Source organism: Eptatretus burgeri, chromosome 7 (genome assembly GCF_056783735.1).
Source record: "Eptatretus burgeri isolate ZD-2024b chromosome 7, Ebu_testis_v1, whole genome shotgun sequence".
Taxonomy (NCBI): Eukaryota; Metazoa; Chordata; class Myxini; order Myxiniformes; family Myxinidae; genus Eptatretus; species Eptatretus burgeri.
In genome coordinates this window covers 86,900,123-86,921,082 of record NC_140967.1, presented here as the reverse complement: position 1 = coordinate 86,921,082, position 20,960 = coordinate 86,900,123, and the positions used below count along the sequence as shown (strand labels likewise).

Here is a 20,960-nt window from a genome sequence, read left to right as displayed (position 1 = left end):
GTTCGTCTCTTTGGAGCAGAAGATTCCCCTTCTCAAAAAAGCTTGTTAGCATATCGAAGGAAGAAACAATAGAGTTTTGTTTGTGGAGACAAGAACATCCTGTTGACACGTTTTTCTCTAGATTCCTGCACAGTGTTTGAGGAAGATGTGCTTTTAGTTGTAGAACTCGTAGTACACTGAGCCGCAGGGCGATCACACTTGCGTTTACTGCCAGCAGAAGAGGTCAGACTCGTAGTACCAGATCCAATTTTACGTTTGAGGAGAGAGCTTGAGGTAGGTGCAGCCAAGGAAGAAGACCTCTGATTCGAAGGTTTTGCTGAGCTTCTATCAAGTGATTTGGCAAAAGCAGAACTTAACTTGGGTCCTTCTTTGCCTGTAGATGGGACTATCACAGTCTTTCTCGACTCTGAAGGGATCTGCTTTGTAGATGAACGTGATGAAGGGCCGGTGATGCTACCTGCTCTCAGCATTGGTTTTGGTGCTGTCCCTGCTGTCTTCTTCGCAGCAGATACTGCAGTGGTAGTGGTGAATGCTGCTCCACTAGTGCTTGATCCTGCAGTGCCAGTACTGGCAGTAGATACAGTGCCGTCCTTCTTGCTCGTTGTTAGAGTCTTGGCTACAGTTGGTTGCATTTTTCTTCGTACTTCTTCTTTGAAGAAGAGGCGAAGTGGCTCCCACTGTTCAATCAGCCTGTCTAGGCACTGACCAAGGGACAGCTACCTTGTTGCGACATGCTTCAGAATCTTGTGTGTCGGGGCATCACAGAGTTCTTGCAGTGCTTTCACTCCTTTGACGCGTTTACTACTTTTGTCCAAGTAGTAGTAAATATCGATGAGAAAGTCATCTAATTCAATGGGTAAGGCCTGAGCCGCCTTCTTGGCCGTATTGTGCATCATGTGGCAAGGGCATCCCATGATGTAGCACTCTGGATTTTGTTTGTGGATATAAGCAGCGACTCCTTTGTGCTTGCCCACCATGACAGAGGCATTATCAGCACAAAAGGAAACACAATTTCCCCACGGAATTTTCCTGTCACTGAACTCATGATCAAGCAGTTTGAAAATGTTTTCTCCAGTGGAATCTTGTTTGCACGCAGGCAAACTTAGCAAACCTGCTCCACAATCCCAGCACTGTTGTCATCGTACGAAATCAGGACAGGATATAGCTGGGCCTCACCACTGTCATTGCTACCGTCTGTAGCTAGGCTAAATGGAGCTAGTCTAGCAATATCGGCAATAGATGAAGCAGTAACATTTGACAACTCACCAATTATTGCTGAAGTTTTTGTTCTTGCACATCCATACTTTGAAGCAACTTTTGAATCTGGAAACATCTTTTGAAATAGAGGTCCAGCATGATCTGAGACTGATATGGGCAAGTTATGTTCCACAATAAATCCACTAAAGAGAAGTTCCGCTCGGGTAACATCCTCTTCCTCGCTTGTCCCTTGTTTGGTGAAATAATTCAGAAGTGTACCGGTACTCGTGCTCGAAGATCTCTCCTTTGCAATGTCTGTGTGCCGTTTGCTTCCAACGTGCTTCCGAATATCATCGCGACCTCCATGCTCAACTGAAATATCAACGCTGCATACTGTACAATACGCATGATGAATTCCTCTTTCAGACTTTCGAATACACGGGTATTGGAGACTGTATTCGGTCTTGTACTTCTGAGACCATTTCTTGGTCTTCGTAAGCTTCTTTTCTGCCATTTCGTAATCAACATCGAGGGCTTGAAGCATCGGTAACTTCGATGTCGATGTTCCACAGCTGCAGCGCGACTCGTAGAACTCTAGCGGCTGTTAAACACCGCACGGTGGTCGCGACCGCCGGGCTGGTACGGGGCCCAGCTGCATGCAGTGAGCGTATCGCATGCATATACACTGTGCATACATACCGCATGCACTGTATTGCACACATACCGCATGCACTATATCTCAGTGCATGACCGCATAAGCGAGATCCAGACCCAATATTTCGCTGCTCCTCATTTGAATTTGCAATTTTTTACGTACAATTTGGTAGCAGCGAACGTTATGGAGTTACCACATGCTATACGTAGCAGACGATGCTTTTCATTCAATTCTCATACTAGTACATTCTGATTAGTGAACAGTGCAAAAATATCAAAATTTCGGGAGGATAAGGATAGTGATCGTAAGGGCGGGAGTTTGGGTGAATTTTCGGAAGCCTCCCGATGAAATCGGGAGGGTTGGCATCTGTGCAATTATTTGACATGACATTTTACCCCCACCAACTTCTTCTAAAATGCTCCACACATGCGTACATGTGAACAAAAATGTAAAAAACGACATGTGGCCATATCTCAAAAACTTGACCTGATTGAACAAAACTAATGTGAGTTTTGGATTCAGCGCATCAGATTCGTCCTAAATCAGCTTAAAAAATGCAGACAACAAATTTGTTGTTGACCAGTGTTATTTATCTTCGCAATCTGATGCACCAGCATAGAACAAATTTTTTTTTTTTCAACAGTGATGCAATTATGTACAATAACGATGACACCTTTCAAAGTCAGAGTCTCACCAATGTAAAAACAAAGTGCAAACACTTCATCATGTCAACTTTCACGACAACCAAATATATTGGTGACATCTTCATTGTAATATTATGTTAAGGCAAGTTTGCTTCCTTACAATATAGCTCTGTGGCTGGCAGCTGCTTGGAAGTGTATTCACAAATGTTAAGTTGCGAATAAAGCATCACCAATACCACGTGGTTAAATCTGGAGTACAATACAGATTGTCGTGTCATCATCAACCCCAAGTGGCATTTACTATTCAGCCGCCATGATACCCTCGTTACGTGAAACATAGCTCCGCCTTTGTGAGAAGTCGCCGACGACAATAATTTCAGAACCATTCATGAGCCTGGCTTTGACGAGGCCCCCATGGTGGAAAGGCAGAGTTGGAATGGCTTAAACAAAACATTGGTGGAATTGATCAACCAAAAGAGCATTCATTATCAACACAAGAAATAAAATTGGATCACAGCATTATAAGAGTTGTGAGAGTTTTCCCTTGTTGTGTATGCGCGCGCGCACACACACACACACACACACACACACACACACACACACACACACACACACACACACACACACACACACACACACACACACACACACACACACACACACACACACACACACACACACACACACACACACACACACACACCTGCTCCATGCTGTTCTTCAACCGGTTGAGACGAATGCGGAGAGACTTGCGAGGTTTGTCATTGGTTATGGCATCTTGGGTGGGGCACTCTCCCTTCTCTATTGCCACGCTGCATCACGGGTGAATTAAAAATGAGAAATAAATAAAAACGCACAACACAGTAACAACAAGGTCAGAAAAAATAGATGTGATTCGCCACAGATTTCACAAGGTTTCTCAAACGTATTTAGTTTTTGACAGGATTCCCCATTTCATTGAAATTCATGGATTAATCACCAGATCCATACGAAAGCTTCCAATTATTTTCCTCTCTCTCTCCCCCACCTAACCAATCCAATGGTTCTTGTTGGTCGAGTAATGGAACTTATACATTTTGAAGACACTTTATCATTTCCAGTACACTTTTGTATTTTTTTTTTTTTATACAGGGCCGAGGCTCATGGAGCAGCAAGAACAAGGACCTGATCAGGATGAAACAGGAGAAAAGGAACAAGACAGAGAGAGAGAGACAGAGACAGAGACAGAGAGAGACAGACCAATAGAAGGATTGGGGGACACATAGAGGGATGTGGGGGAAGAATGAGGGCAAGGGGAGGACACAGGGGATGAACGAGGGAGGTGGGTGACAGAGCATGGAAAGGCCCAGAGATTCAGTTTCATTGTGGGAGATTCCAATGGTTTTGAAGGCCTTGGTCCCCATGGCGTCAAGCTGAGTAACTTGTGAGACAGGCACACTCGTCTAAAGGGAAGAGTAGTACTCCAACTTGCGGATGAGGGCGTTGTAGATAGATACAAGTTCAGATGTGCCAAGGAAAGACTTTGCACGATGGAGGATGCCAAGTCGACGACTGGCTTTGAAGGCCAACTTTTAAAAGTGGTTTGTCCAAGCAAGATCATGGCTGATCGTAAGACCCAAGAGTTTGAATGAATGAACATTTTGAAGAGTAATGTTAAGCAAGTAGATTGTTGGGTTCCCCAGAGGTTTTTTTTCAGGGAGAACGGATAGCAGTGCCGTTCCGTTGAGTACCACATATTGGCTACAAAAGTAGTCAGTAGGCCAAGTGTTGAGTTAGCCTTGGATGTCAGAAGCAGAGAGTTTCGAGAGCAAGGCAGGATGACTGCATCAAAAACATGAGATATGTCCAGATAGAGGTCCTGATCTCATGTTTGACATTGAGGGCCTCCACCCATTGTTGGGAGAGTAGAAGCAGCATGTCCAAGGTAAAATGACCTGGTCTGAATCCAAATTGGTGATCCGAGATGAGGTTGTTGGATTAAAAGAAGGATTTCATATCATCTGCGATGATGGATTCCATGACCTTGCTGTTGATTGGAAGTAAGCCGATAAGTCTGCTGTTAAGGGGATCAATTTTTGCACCTTTTTATGCACTGCAGTGATGCTGGTGGATTTACAAGCAGACAGAAGATGACCAAACACAAATGACGGTGAAAATGGCAGAGAGAGGATGTGCAAGAGCAGTCGAGCAGGTTTTTAGGGCACATGAGCTGATGCCATCCAGTCCAGTAGCAGAGTCAGAGTCGAGGGTTTAAAGAACCTTCTCCATCTTCTCAGGTGCAAAAGACAGCGCCCAGGAGCATTTGGGAACGACAGGGAAGGAGGTGTATTGAGAGTAAGGGGCTGGGACACAAGATTTGGAAGCAAACACAGAATTGTGGCATTCTGGCTTATCACGAGCAGAGTCGACTGGGGTGCCATTTGAGCGAGCGAAGGGATGGAAGGGGAAGCACAATCCTGAGACAGACTTAACATGGAACCACGAGGCCATTCTCTAAACATCTGATACATTAAAATCAAAGTCGAACCATCTTGTCCTCAACCAACAAACTTATGATAGAAGACAAAGACGAAGGAAAAATATGATCTGCATCTGTCACCACCCCGAGGGTCATGAAGTATCATCAATCTTACAGCACATTGCATGACAGACGTTAACACTGTGGACTCCCCTCAATTGTATATAAAAAACTATATATAATATAGTATATAAATATAGTGGCCGGAAGTGCAAAATAAAGGCAATAGTGGCTGCTCACTAAGTGTTACCAAGGAAACATTAATCTTGTGAGAGATTCTGCTATCAAAAGTCTTAATAAATCCCATCGGCCTTCCCGAGAACTGGCGATCTCAGCCTCATCTTTGAGGCGCATTCTCACTTCTGAACTCAAGCTCTACCCCCACATCAAGTCTGTCCTGAATCAGGAGGTGAAGGACTACCATCAGGCTACCACTCCGGCCACTTGCAGATGAGTTGTGGAGAATTTCGGACTCAGGATCAGAGCCTGCTTGAACAGAGGCAGAGCACACAATTAAAATGTCAATTACAAGCACTACGAGTGATGATGAATAACCAAAAACCTTCTTGGTTCTACCAGTATCTGCATGGCACCGTCTTGTCTGCTTATGCCTTCCACCGCCCGCCCCCCCCCACTCCCCCACATCCTTCTTCGGTGTAACACGCTCCAAGATTGTCCCGTGCAGCATGTCATCTCAATTTTCATTGTTCTTACCTATCCAGCACCTGACATTGCTTTAAACGTTAAAATGAATCTACCAATCTTTTGGCAAATCCGTGAAAGAATCAAGACTTCCATGAAGCTGATCACTCCCTTCCTGTGATGTACCTTACCTCCAAGCTTTGTGTCATCTGCAAATTTGGAAAGCACACTCTTAACCCCACTATCCAAATAATGATACGTCGACAGCGTACTCCGCATGAGAGACACGAATCACCAACACATCGAGCTCATATCCCCCCCCCCAAAAAAGGCGAAGAAATCAGCTGGTTTGACATTTGTGTCCACCAGAAACTTAATTTCACCATCATGTCCCATGGAACAAGACAACATTTGCCAGCATCTTGGAAATGTGGTAATTAAAACTGGGATGCGAAGTTGTGTCAAAAAATGTACTAAGAAATTTTGGACTTGATAATCTTTCAGCGGTCTGTCATTTTATTACAATTATATCGGAAACAATGAGTGCGGGTTCAACTTCACTGATCGTTTTATGATGCACGTGACAAAAATAAATAAATTAATGTTACCTTTTCAAGCATTTACTCATCTTTTGGCTTTATTCTTTAATAAGCTCAAAGATTTACCAAACGAGGAATTACTACAAAAGGGGAGTAAAATAAATCAAATAAATACTCCATGGTAATACCCTCGGGAGGAATATTAAATGATCCCCCAGGATGCAAGGATAGCTCACAGGTTGCAAGTTTACCTTTGAGCAGTACAGACTAGTTTTTTTTTTTAAACACATTGTCTAGGCTCATGGAAGAGCTAGGACACAGAACAGATCAGAAAACAACATAACAAGGGGAAGATCAGGAGAAAGGGGAAACTCCAATGGCAGGGCGGAGGGAGAAGGTAGGAGATGGACAAACAAAGGATGCAGGTAACGATGGGGGATGACCTGAGTTTGATTCCTGATAAGACGACAAACTGCCATCCTGATACTTTGCGGGCGGAGCGTCAAATCGATGAGTGCACCATCCTTTGGACGGAGATTAAGCCGGGTGTCCCGTTTGCTATAAATTGCTGTTGGATGTAACAACAACAAAAAATTTCCAGTCCTTTCCAAAAAAGAGCAGGCTATTGTGTGCCAGTACCCCAGCCAAATTTCTGCCTTTATGTGCAGGTGCACTGGATCAACGGCACGACCGCAGCTCAGTCACGAGGCAACCAGAACTCGTGGGCCAAATTTGTAACCGAATCCCGGTCCAACATGCATTCACAAGCAGAAGAAGAAGATGAAGCCATGATAAATGTGGGACAAACGTGAAAGAAATCTCTGCAATTGCATAATAATCAGAGCGTCGTGGCCAAAAAATTGACGTACATGTGGGGAGTAGTCTTCTTGCGATGGCCATTTCGAACCTTCTTGCGCCGCTTGGCTGAGAAACCGAGCCTGAGCCGCGTGCGCTTACTGAGAGATGGAGTGGATAATACATCCATGCAGTTGTTTGGGATCCTCAGAACTTGGACTTCACTTGGGCAAAGCACATCAACGCTGCACGCTGCTGGAAACGTGGTGTGATGTCCCATTAAAAATGGCAAGGCTATACCAGCTTTCCAAACGTTTGGGAAAATAACGAGTAAAACTTTAGTGCAATGTAAAAAGGAGCCAATCAGGTTTAAAAAATAACTAATAAATACGAGGTCCGTCTAAAATATAACGGGACTGAGCCTGCTGTGTGCTCCACTTACACAACTTGAATGTCACAGTCTTTCGCAACATTCCAGCAATATATATGATTAGTGATGGTTGACCGCGCTCATTGTGTGATTGTGTGCTTTACACGTTGTCTCGTCTGAGTCGTCGCACTATGAGTCGTGAGCAGAGAGCCAATCTGAAGTTTCTTGCCAAGCTTGGCAAAACACCTTCCGAATCCTTCGCAATGCTGCAGCAAGTCCACGGGGAAGAAACGATGTCACGTACACGTGCACTTGAATGGCGCAAGAGGTTCAAAGAGGGATGGGAGGAGGTTGAAGATGATCCACGGTCTGGAAGACCTTCAACGAGTAGAATGGCGGACAACATCGAGCATGTGAAGCAGATGATGCGTGCAGATCGTCGACTCGCGGTGCAGATGATTGCTGAGGACCTTTCCATCAACAAGGACACTGTCTGGAGCATCATCACTGAAAATCTCGAAATGCACAAGGTGTGCACAAAGATGGTCCCCAAGCTGTTGTCCGAGGACCAGAAACAGCAAAGAGTCACCGTATGTCAAGACATTATCGAGCGCCTCAAGGTCGATCCAGACCTGCTCGGGAGAGTCATTACTGGCGATGAATTGTGGATATTCGAATACGATCCCGAGACCAAACGACAGAGTCGTCAGTGGAAAAGTCCGGCATCACCAAGACCAAAGAAATCAAGGATGTCGAACTCGAAGGTCAAGGTGATGCTCATCGCGTTTTTTGACATCAAGGGCATCGTCCACTTCGAGTTTCGACCACAGGGTCAAACAGTGAATCAATACGTGTACAAGGAGATCCTCCGGCGCCTCATGAGATCAGTCCGGGACAAGAGGAGGGATCTATGGGAGAACAACGCCTGGGTGCTCCACCATGACGATGCCCCTGCTCACAGTGCCCTGAGCATCCGACAGTTTCTGGTGGAAAGAAACGTGCCAACTCTGGAGCAACCCCTGTATTCGCCAGACTTGGTCCCTTGTGATTTTTTTCCTCTTCCCCAAGCTCAAGGGGATCCGATTTCCTGATGTGGAGGCCATCAAAAGGGCCGTGACGACGGAGCCCCGGACGATTCCAGAAGAAGCCTTCCGGGGGTGCATTGAGCGTGGCAGAAGAGGATGGACAAGTGTGTGAGACTGTAGGGAAACTATTTTGAAGGAGACAAGCTGTGATTTCAATATATTTTTTGGAATAAAATTTCTGTGAAGTCAGTCCCGTTACTTTTTAGATGGACCTCGCATGTGGCTCAGAATAAGTTAAGGATATCCAATTCACCATTTTCATGAGGTATCCCACGCCATGCGTCCGGTGTGGCTGGGATATTCGGAGATGGTGCATAATCCAAAAAGCCAGGCACAAAATCCTTCCTGTGACAGGCAAGATGACATTGCAAACATTTCATCAAGAATCAACACAACAAAGGAGGCAGATTGTGACAATGCTCGTGTTGTACATGATATAAACGGCGTGGGGTAAATGTACTGCTGCCATACTGGCACATGTATTAAATAGATGGCACGTCTACACTCTTCCACAAACCAAGCTCCGTCAATCAGCTTAATTGTTCTCACCTGCTGTTAGCATTTGTGAATAAGGTGTGTGCACCTGCCACAAGTCAAGTAACAAAACATTTGTTTGCCAATTTCTGCATCTTAAAACCCCATGCCTCAAATTTTGTCACCTAATCAATCAGGTGATTAGATTTGGACAGATGGTCTGCCTCGACATTCTTCTGTTCTGTTGCCACCCCTCAATTATAATTACAATTTTAAAGAAAACCTTCGACCTCCCCAAGCGGTGATGCATGTCCCCACAATGCCGATTCCAGTATTCCGAAATCGATGCCGCCTTATCGTAAATGCAGACGCACAGCAGGTCCACCTTTTCCGATAAAGCCCCTCTTGCACCGACTCATGCCATCGAATCCCATGGTTCCAACCACACCTCTCCCCTTTGCACAGCCATACACTTTCACATCTGATCTGCGAACACCAGAGACCTACACTCCGATGTTAATGATCTCCCTCCAAGTAACTGCTTCATGACCAGATATCATTTGTCTAACAGAAATTGTGAGATTTGTTTATCTGTCACCCTGGTTACATACCCCACTTTGACAGACCGAGTGTTTGTGCTGGTGGTGATGTGGTCTATTTGAGGTGCTGCCTTCCCTCCCCTCCCTCCCCACTGACCCCCTTCGAAATGAATATCTCTGGATTTGTGTCCCTCTCCACAGCAATGTCATTTTTTTTTGTGAGTGCGGTCTAGCATCTTCCAAACTGCAATGGACAGGTATGTTAACGTAAGAGAACAATATTCTTACTTTTGTTCCCCTGTAAGGACTGGCTGGCAAATTCCTCCCTGTGTTCCTGGTGTGCGATAGAGAAGTTGATGGAAAATGTGAAAGATGAGGAGAAGTTGATGGAAAATGTGAAAGATGAGGAAGTTGTTGTGGTTGGAGGAGACTTGAATGGACATGTGGGAAGGAGTCCAGACGGTTTTGAGGGAGTCCATGGGGGTTATGGATATGGTGTGAGAAATGGAGAAGGTGAAAGGATCTTGGAGTTTGCTGATGGAGCTGATTTGTTGATCTGTAATACTCAATTCCAGAAAGCGAATAATAAGCTTATTACATACACGTCAGGTGGGTCGACGACAACCATTGACTACCTGATGGTGCGTCAGCGAGATAGGGGAAACCTCCGGGCCACAAAGGTGATCCCAGGGGAGGAGACTGTTTCGCAGCACCACCTGGTTGTTTATGATACAAGGGTGAAAGGTGCGCGGAGAATTCGGCGGGTGAAGTACCAACCGAGGATGAAGGTGTGGAGGTTGAAAGAGGCGACAGTGAAGGAAGCATTAAGAGAGAGGCTGAGTATGGTTGAGGATGATGTGGTTGAGCTTGAAAGTGGTTGGATGTCAATGAAAGCTAGTCTATTGGGAGCCGTTGGTGAGGTATGTGGATGGACAAAAGGACCACCGAGGCACTCGGAAACATGGTGGTGGGATGATGAAGTTGGAAAGACGATTGAAGAGAAGAGGAAGAAGTTGAAGGAATGGTAAAAGGCAAAGGATACGGTGGAAGAAGAGGCTGCACATGAAAGTTATAAGGAAGCCAAGAAGGCTGCAAAGAAAGAGGTTGCAAAGGCGCAGGAGGCCCATAGGAAAATGTTTGGAGAACGCTTGGATTCGGAGGAGGGTAAGAGAGCGGTATTCAGGATTGCAAAGCAGATAGCGAGAGAGATTTGATGTGACGGGGGTGAGTTGCTTGAAGGATGAAGTGGGACAAATCGTTGTGGACTCAGATGGAATTAAAGGAAGATGGAAGAGATAGATGGAAAGGCTGTTAAATGTAGAAAATGAATGGGATAGAAACATCGAGAGTAACCCAGTTTTAGGACCAGCAGAGAAGATAACTGAGAAGGAAGTTGAGGAAGCTATAAGAGCAATGAAGAGTAGAAAAGCAGGATGGCTGACGGGAGTTGTGGGAGATATGTTGAAGGCAGCGGGAAGTTGGGGTGTGAAGAGAATGACAGAGATCTGTAATCTGGTGGTCAAAGAAGGCCGCATTCCAGTGGATTGGGAACCGAGTACCCTCGTCCCTCTGTACAAGGGGAAAGGTGACCCTCTGGACTGTGGCTCCTATAGAGCAATAAAGTTATTGGAGCATGGAATGAAGGTATTGGAAAGGGTGTTGGAGAAGAGGATAAGGAAGAAGGTAAAGATTGATGAAATGCAGTTTGGATTTATGCCAGGAAGAGGAATGACAGATGCAATTTTTATTGTAAGGCAGTTGCAGGAGAAGTACATGGAGAAGAGGAAGAAGTTGTTTTTTGGGTTTGTTGATCTGGAGAAAGCATTTGATAGGGTTCCACGCGAAGTAATGGCATGGGCATTGAGGAAGTTAGGAGTGGAGGAATGGTTGATCAGAGTAGTGATGGCCATGTACGAGAGAGCACGCACAGCTGTAAGGACGAAGGACGGGAACAGTGGTGAGTTTGAGGTGAGGGTAGGAGTGCACCAGGGGTCGGTACTAAGTCCACTTCTATTTGTAGTTGTGATGGAGGTGCTGGCTCGGAGGGTAAAGGAGGGTTTACCGTGGGAGCTGCTGTATGCAGATGATCTGGTGTTGATTGCAGAGAGTATGGATGGACTGAAGGAGAAGATGAACAAGTGGAAGGAATGTATGGAGGCAAAAGGTTTGAAGGTGAATATCGGAAAGACGAAGGTGATGGCAAGTGGTAAAGCATGTGGTGAGGTGGAAAGGACTGGGAAGTGGCCGTGTGCTGTGTGCAGGAAGGGTGTCGGAGTGAACTCCATTCAGTGTACAATGTGTGCTGAATGGGTTCATCGAAAATGTAGTGGGGTGAGAGGGTCATTAACCAGTGTGGCAGCTACATTCAAGTGTAAGGTGTGCATAGAGGGAGCTGCAGATGAAGGAATTGTTGAGTTGGATCTTGGAGATGGTGCGAAGCTGGAAGGGGTGAAAACATTTTGCTATCTCGGAGACATGCTGAATGGAGAAGGTGGATCAGACTCTTCGACGGTTGCTAGAGTGAGATGTGCATGGAAGAAGTTTCGGGAACTGAGTGGCGTGCTGACGAAGAGGGGAGTGTCGTTGAAGCTGAAGGGAAAGGTGTATGGTACATGTGTGAGGAGTACGATGATTTATGGGAGTGAGACATGGGTACTGAACATGGAGCAGCAACAAAGGCTGGAAAGGGTGGAAATGCGAATGGTTCGGTGGATGTGTGGAGTATCGTTGAGAGAGAGGAAGACAAATGATGACTTGCGGAAGATGATGGGAATAGAGTCTGTGATGGAGGTTGTGAAGAGAAACAGGTTGAGATGGTTGGGTCATGTGTTGAGGAAGGATGAAAGTGACTGGGTGAGAGGAGTGTTGGAAATGAGTGGAGTCGGAAGTAGAGGACGGGGAAGACCGAGAAAAACTTGGCTAAATGTGGTGGAAGAGGAAATGTGGGCAAGGGGATTAAGAAGGGGAGATGCAGAAAACAGGGTAAAGTGGAGAAGATTGTCATGGGGTCCGCAAGGCTAACCCCCGCTTTAGCGGGGAAAATGGCCTTTAAATGCTTGTGTGTGTGTTTCTGTGGTTTATCTTTTATTGTAGAGGTCTATGTAATTCTGTGGGCACCAGATGATAATTTTCAGCACCATATATTTTTTCATTCTTATGGATTCTATGAGTCAGAAAAATCATGGTGCCAATTATTTTGAGCATTTCAAATATAATTTTCAAGCCGATACGTGAACCACCCCTGAATCTCACTTTTTTCAATGATAACAATTTACCAACTTTTTTTGTTTCTGGTTTAAACCTGGGCATGTAATAAATCAAACTGAGCAGAATTCAGCCGAGAATATGATAATAATATCAATAACATTGAACATAGCCATAGTGACTTATCTGAATTTTTGTTAACTTCAGATGCTGTGCAGCCGATACTAAATCAATTACTGCAACATCACCAAGATAATTAATTTTTCTAAACATTATGACATGCTACAATTCTACATACAATGTATGTTAATTTTTTTTTCTTTTTCAGGTCAGCTATGATAATAGCACAAGTGGTCAAGGGTCCAGACGAAAAGACTGATGTAGTAGATGTAGTTGTAGATTAACCTCCAAGCTTTGTGGGTGAAGAAACTTATGTTGAGTGGACATTGAAATAAACTGTTCTCAAGTTATCGTTATGGATGAATCATCCCCAAGTCCTTCCAGTTCCAGCACCAAAGCATCAAGTTGCACTACATCTTTGGCAGGTTTGAATATATGCTGCATTTGCAAAGCATCTGGAAAACTCGAAAAACATCCAAGACAGAATCATATCAGCTGTTTATCCAGTGTGAATACCCGGTCGCTCTATGGGGATAATAAGTTCATATCCATCCAAGAAGGGCTTGGTGATGTGATGGAAAATGAACTATCACAGAAAGGTGTCACATGGCATCGAGAATGCTATAAAATTGCAGTGCACAAAATCCATATTGAGCGGCTGAAAAACAGATATGAAGCTGCACTGGCAGGCGAAGTACCCAAACCAACGGAAGTTGGACGACCAGAAAGGACGAACACTCCCCAAGGAGAAAGGAGCACTCCACCAGATCAGCGAGTTCAACACCGGGGAACAGCTCCGAAAGGCTGTTGAGTACAGCAATTACCAGCAGTGGAAAGTAAATCTGAGTGCTGCAATCGATCCAAATGATGCCCATGCGATTGATATCAAATACCATCTGTATTGTTGGGTGAAGCACGTTCAGCAAACTCAGGTACAGCAGGAGAGAGCAGGCGACGAAACTAATAACCAAGGTTTCAGCAGACATTGAATTATTTTACTTGATGAGCAGCCTGCTGAAATCAGGATCTATCCTGGACATGGGTGAGGTAGAAGCAACTTATCAAAATGTCCTCAGAGTCAATGGTTCAAATGATACGCATATATCAAGGAGAAGTTTGAAGCGAAAGCTTGTAGAAAATATTGATGATGTTGAGTTCTTCCGCTCTACGAATATGAATGAACCAGATCGGATGTACACGTCGAGAACTAAAAGAGCTGCAATTGACAACCTGGAAGAGGCAGCTGGCGATGCGAGCAGCAACATGAAAGCAGTCTTCCAAAGCGCCAAGGTACGAAGAAGGGACATCGCTGAAGCTCTAAAGCAGCCGTGGAAATTTCAAGGTTCCCTGTTAGATGAAAATCAAGTTCCCAAATCGCTGGAGACATTCATCCGCTGGATCCTAATAGGGCCATTGTTAACACTTAAGTCAACACAAAGAGAGCATAGCATTCAATTAGTAACACAGAACATCGCACAGACTATAATGTTTGCATACAAGTGTAATCGTCAGGTGTCCTATGTGCCAAAGCAGACACACTACTCATCCTACATGCCTTGAGCGCTTCCCAAATTGCTTCAAGTGCACACATCATGTCTCCTGATACAGATGTGTTCATTCTTGCTCTACAAAAACTGCCGCTCTTGGGTGATGTATCTATGCTAGTTGGCACAGGTACGAGAAGACGCTTGGTGAATTTGCAACCTAAATATGAATCCCTTGATGCGAATCATGCTGCTGGTCTCATTGGATTCTACGCTTTAAATGGCAGTGATACCACTGGACGGATCGCAGGCAAAGGCAAGCAAACATGCGGGAAACAATTCAAAAAAAGCAAATGGAAACATACACCAGGCATTTGCTCAGCTGAGACAAACAGCTTATCCATCCGCTGAAGTGATGGACAGTTGAGAAGAGTTTGTGTGCCTATTGTTCGCTCAAAGACTCGGTATCAAAACAGTCGGAGAGCTACGATGGAACTTGTTCAAGAAAAAATTTCTCTACGATCAAGAAAAATCAAGCGGAGGCTGAGAAACTGCCCCCAACAAAGGCATCTCTGAAGGAGCACATTCTCAGGGCTCATTACCAAGCCATGGTTTTGTTACTGGCAGACACCCCAAATCCGGACTTACCTCCGCCAATTAATTATGGATGGAATGATGAAAATAATCAGAACGTCCCAAGAGTCTCTGACCTCCCACCAGCTCCGACAGCTGTTATAGAGCTTGTAAAGTGCGGCTGTGGCAAGAGCTGATGTGCCAGTGGATCCTGCTCTTGCAAGAAGCATTCTTTGGCCTGCACTGCGTTATGTGCTTGTGACGTGAACAAATGTGAAAACACCAATGACAGACTCGGAGGAAATGATCATGAGGACAGCATGGATGAAGATGACTGATCTGACACTGCATTACTATGAACTTGATAGTTTTTGTTTCAACAAATATTTTGACCTATTCATTACAGTTGACTACTTAAGTGTATACCATAGAACAGATATACTTTATGTGAACCACTAAACATACCATAAAGCATAAACGGTACATTCCTCTCATTGATTCACCGTTTATTAAGAACATTTGCATCTGGATATATGCTTCGTTATGGTTGTTACTGCCAGGGAAATTGGCATAGATACCTATGGACAATAAAAATCAGTATATATATATATATATATATTTTAGGGTGGTCCTTATTCCTCAACTTCAGATTGTCTAAGCTCCAACCCCCGGAATAAATTGGAATAGTCGAGAAAACTCTCCTGGTGAACTTTTTTTTTCCAATCGGACAACATTTACCTCTCCCTCATCGACTTTGAAGTTTCACCCTGAAAAAAAAATAAAATTGTTCGGGGGGGGGGAGGGGGCGGTGAGAAGAACGAGTAATACACATTACACAAACACACAGATCGACGTATCACATCAAAAAAGACGATTGGACATTACAGGAGCGTTTTAAAGTTCAACACAGGTCGATACGTCGTCGTTCTAATGTCAGCCGCCCCGAGAAACTGAGGCTAAACTTCAAGGTCGATGAGGGAGAGGTAAATGTTGTTGGAATTTGAAATAAAAACACCAGAAGAGTTTTCTCGACTATTCCAACAAATTCCAGGGGTTGGAGCTTAAAATAAATGAATTCGAAAATTTAACCCCGAACGAAGGACCACCCTGATTATATATATATATATATATATATATATATATATATATATATATATATATATATATATATATATATATATATATATATATATATATATACATACAGTCAACTCCCGCTTCATCGCGGTTCACCTATCACGCCTCCGGTTAATCGCGGGTTTTCCCTTGGAACATAACTATTTTTTTCTGCGGATTCCCCCGGTACATCGTGGTAATAATATATAAAATATAAATTATTTAAGCAATAAATTATAACGCGTGGTGCTCAACCAGTCACACAACGCACGAGACAAAGTTTCACTTGTGAACTTCGAATATTTTCTACGTTTTTTCTCCAAGCCCCACGATGCCGCCCAAACGCCCTGCACCTTCTAAGGCTTCTGGCAAGGAATCGAAGCGCCAGAGGAAGGTCCTGGGACACTCCAGGAGAAGGTTAAGGTAAAGGTGCTCGATATATGCTTCGGGAAGGAAAAGGTTTGCCGCCGTTGGACGAGCACTGCTCATACCCAGCACCTCAAAACCGACCACACTAAACCAGACGAGTCGATCTCCGGCACCTCAAACCCAATCACTCCCAAACCGACCAGATCAGATGAGTCGATTTTTTGGGGAGGCGTCCATTCATCGCGGAGTTTCACTTAGCGCGGGGTTGTTTGGAACGTAACCCCCGCGAGAAACGGGGGATTACTGTATATATATATATATATATATATATATATATATATATATATATATATATATATATATATATATATATATACAATCTGTTTGTACGTACCAAAGTTTCTTCATGATGTTTAATATATATATATATATATATATATATATACATATATATATATATATATACATATACATATACATATATATACATATACATATACATATATATACATATATACATATATACATATATATATATATATATATATATATATATATATATATATATATATATATATATATATATATATATACATATTGTTGTGGTTGACGAAATTCACAAACCACCATTCAGGTCCCTTAGGTTAGATATCTCTGTAAGTATATGTGTAGTTAGGCCCAAACCCGTTGTTTAGAGGGAATAAATGTCATTTATGCGGGCTGCGACCCTTTTAGATAGCCGTTTTTCTTTTACTATCTTTATTTTGGACCAGCCGCCATTACTACAACCACCAACCACAACGCCGCTTCACAACAACAACCACCAACCACAACACCGCTTCACAACAACAGCCACGACCTTTACCGTCACAACTCGCCACCATCGCATCACCACCATTCTTGCGCCACTTGTGGGCACCGATACTGGACTCGTGCAGGGCGCGCACCGAGCAGCGTGTTCAGAAACATCACAGACTTTCCGAGAAAAACGGATCAAAAACGACTCACGCCCATTTCTGTTCCGTCCTATCGGAGAGCGTGGGGCGATTTGGCCCCGCCTCCAGGGCGTTGGAGTGAGGTCGCTATATGCAAATTCATGGATCAAAAAGCATTCATGCCCACTTTTCCTCGGTCCAATGGGGAGCCAGTTGGAGGTGAAGGGTCGGAGGTAAAGGGTCAAAGGTGGGGGGGCGAAGCCACGGGGGATATAAACGGCCGCGCTCGCCAAACAGTTCAGTTCGGAGGGGAGAAGCCAGCAGTTCGCAGTTCGAGTTCGCGGTTGGGAGTTGTTGGTGGAGCTGGGAAGAAGTGGTACTAGTCAGAGTGAAGAGGACGGAGCTGTGGAGAGGTGGCGGCGGCGAAGGCGATCGAGGGGTGCTCGCGTCGGAGTCGGGGAGCTGCGGAGGCCGGCGGCGCGACCGAGGTCGAGGTGGAGACGCTCGTCGCGGGACCCGAGACAGGGTGATATCCTCCCCCCCCTGAGCATCAACAACCCCCTCCTGTTTCCCCCCCGCGCTGAGATAGTGCGACAAGGGGGCCCCTTTCCCACCCCCTACCAGACACTGTCCGCGAGGCCCGCGGAGTTGAGGCGCCACCGCCGCTTTGCGTCTCATCATCAGACGGGTAGGCCCGACACGGTCTCGGCCACAGGCCCGCCTACCCCCCTCATCCTGGAGGGTGGTTCTTTTTCTTTTGCTTTGGGTATATGTGTTGTCGGCGCCGTCTGTGAAGTAAAATTGTACAAGTGTGGCCGTGTGCTCGGTAGTCGGATAGCTCTGCATTGTCTTCTTCTTTTATATTTGCTTTTTGTGTAATATTGTGTTTCTTCTCCTTTTACATGTGCTTTTGGTGTAATTGTATATGTGTGGTTCCCGTTCATCGCGAAATAAATGTGAGTTATGTTTAACTGTTTTCCCGCTTCGCTTCGTCTTTTCTTTCATTGAATCTCCATCTTGCTTCACATAAAGGGTTGGTCGTGGGCTAAAACGCCCGATAATTAATCGAACCGTCGAGGCCGACGAATAACACCGCTCGGTTATCCCGATAGTACGGAACGGGTCGCTTAAGTGGCCCGTGTCCGAAGTCGACCTGCGGCGAGGTGCGATCGCCCGGTCTACCCTCCGTGTGGGTACTTTGGTAGGTCGAATTTGGCGAGCAACCCTATCCCACGCGGGGGCCGATTGGCACGATTGTGGTGAGACCGAAAGGTCCACCCGTGACTAGTTCCCGGCGTTAGTCCGAGAGGGTCACGACTGGATTGTCCGTCCGGTGGGCGACGTGCCGCGATTCGAGTTACGTGGCCGTCCGCACGCCGGCGGGCGCGAATCCGCAACAATATATATATATATATATATATATATATATATATATATATATATATATATATATATATATATATATATATATATATATATATATGTGATATATTTGTGTTACAAATGTCCAGACCTTTAATTTGATATGCTACATGCTTTGCTTTATAACGATATTTGAAACTGGTAGTTGCAACTGAAACGTTGATAATGGTATTTTAGGGGGCCCACATTAAAAGCCACCAAAATGTACCCAAAATGCAAAACAAAAATTGGCACCATGATTTTTCTGATTCTCAATGCATCTGTCTGCAATAAAATCCATGGTGCAAAAAATTATCATCCAGTGCCCATGGTATTAGAGTTTCATACATATGCTTCTACACTATTTGGGAGAAGACAGTCTTTGGAGCTCATGAGTCTTTCAAATCAGCTTTAACCTTTCTTGGGGGGAGATTACATCTCTCAAAATTGTCCTCGAAAGCCATACACTGGCCAAGTCTTCCCTCTGGTATGCATGACTTTCATCCCAAGTGTCATGGAATATTATTTCTCTCCACCCCTGGTGAACTGCTGCTGCTGTTTTCCATCAACTTGAGGCTGTGGAGTTCAAGGCCCTCTATCATTGGAATCTCAAAAGAAGAGCCCAAGTCTCAGGGTGTATTTCATGCTCACTACAGGCAGGTTTGATGGCATTTCCATCTTTTACCAGCTCTATTCTAGTCCTGCCCCTGCCCTTCCACCTCTTTGCCAAACTCATTCCTCTCCCTGCATCTGACATTCTACCACATTACCATGTTACCCTTACAAAGTCTAATCTTGATATTCATTCACCCCCAACGTTTTTAATCCACCAGTTTCTTCTTCACCCAACTTTGTGCCAGTTGACCGTTTGCCCCATATTTTTAGACTCTCCTAAATGCCCGAACGGGTACGCCATCCTGGGTGCTGTTCCCGAATCATAAATACCTTGCTGTGTCATCAAATCTTGGACAGAGGTTATGTTTTCACACCTGGTTGGCTGTCTGTGAGCAGGACATCTCAAAAAGTAATGGACGGATTCGGACCAAACTTAATGGACAAGTTGGGTGTGTGACAAAGATGAACCGATTCGATTTTGGTTAGGATCAGAATCCAGATCCGAGAATATTTTTCAGTGATTTTTCACCATTGAGTGGTAGGGACACAAACGATATATAGCACAAAATCCCCAAAATCTCCCAAATGCATTTCTGTCGAACAAACGAGTCTGCACATTCTATTCAAAGCACTTCCATCTGATGTAAAAATATCAGACAATGAAAGATTTACAACTCTCACAAGTATGAAGTTTTTTGGTTTTTTTTTTGTTTCAAAAAACTTTTACAAAGATAATTTTTTAAAAACAAGGAAGTAATGTTTTTGGGAGGAACGTAATTTTCGAAAAAGTGATTTTCTGTCGTTTCTAAGGACTTTTCACATCTTCACTGAATAATCAAAACCTTGAGTGATTCTGAGGAGTTTAAACTTGCATCCAAAGAGACCACAGGACAATACATCATTGTGGTGCAAACTCAGAAATTAAAATGCTCTTAAAAAAAACATAAAAATAAATTTTAAATCCGTTTTGTCCCCTGCCCCCTCCTACAAGGTCGTTCAACGGGGGACATTTTTTTTTTTTTTAAGCAGTTTGTTCAACGGGGGACATTAAAATGAGCTCCGACCGACCGATCATCTGTCTATGTACTTTTGTGTACGCGATATTTCAAAAACTGTTCAACATTCAGCTTTCATATAGCAGATATCTATCTATTCCTCATGACATAATCTCAAACCGATTAGATCACGGCGGTGATTAGCTAAATTATGTTACCATGGCAACCATCTCGGTAACTTGGCTCGTATAAACAATATTTAAAAAAAAAAAAAAAAAAAAAAAAACGTTCAAGATTAAGTATGGTCTTCATATTACAAAGATTCATTTCTCATACCACCCAAAAGTTGGGGGACCTAGAGTATCAACTCCTTGTTACCTCCGCACCTGGAGGGTAAAGGAGGTTGTGTTTTCATCCCTTTCTGTCTGTTTGTCTGTCTGTGGGCACGACATCTTAAAAAGTTGCAGACGGATTCGAACGAAACTTGGTGGACAGGTTGGGTGTGTGGCAAGGACGAATCGATTCGATTTTGGGGAAGATCCGAATCCGGATATGGATACGAGAATTACTTAATTTACAACTAACTCTTCACCATTGAGAGATAGGGCCAAACACGATATATAGCATGATCTTTCAAAAATGTGTTGTGCCCGAAATGTTCTCGTGGATCAGGCATGACGTGGCGGAGGC

The 20,960-nt window shown here is 44.3% G+C and overlaps 1 protein-coding gene across 6 annotated transcripts in view; it reads right to left on the bottom strand.

Moving 5' to 3' along the window:
- The window catches only part of LOC147023687 (uncharacterized), a 39,959-nt gene that overhangs the window by 5,616 nt on the left and 13,383 nt on the right, over positions 1-20,960 (bottom strand). For 4 of the 6 annotated variants that reach the window (XM_085889410.1, XM_085889412.1, XM_085889414.1 and 1 more), the window contains exons 9-11: positions 8,699-8,790; positions 7,065-7,245; positions 3,200-3,308 (exon numbers count right to left, since the gene is read on the bottom strand). In XM_085889410.1, the coding sequence (XP_085745536.1) occupies positions 3,200-3,308; positions 7,065-7,245; positions 8,699-8,790 (382 nt within the window). The remainder of the gene's footprint in view (positions 1-3,199; positions 3,309-7,064; positions 7,246-8,698; positions 8,791-20,960) is intronic. The other 2 variants (XM_085889411.1, XM_085889413.1) reach the window with 1 other exon arrangement.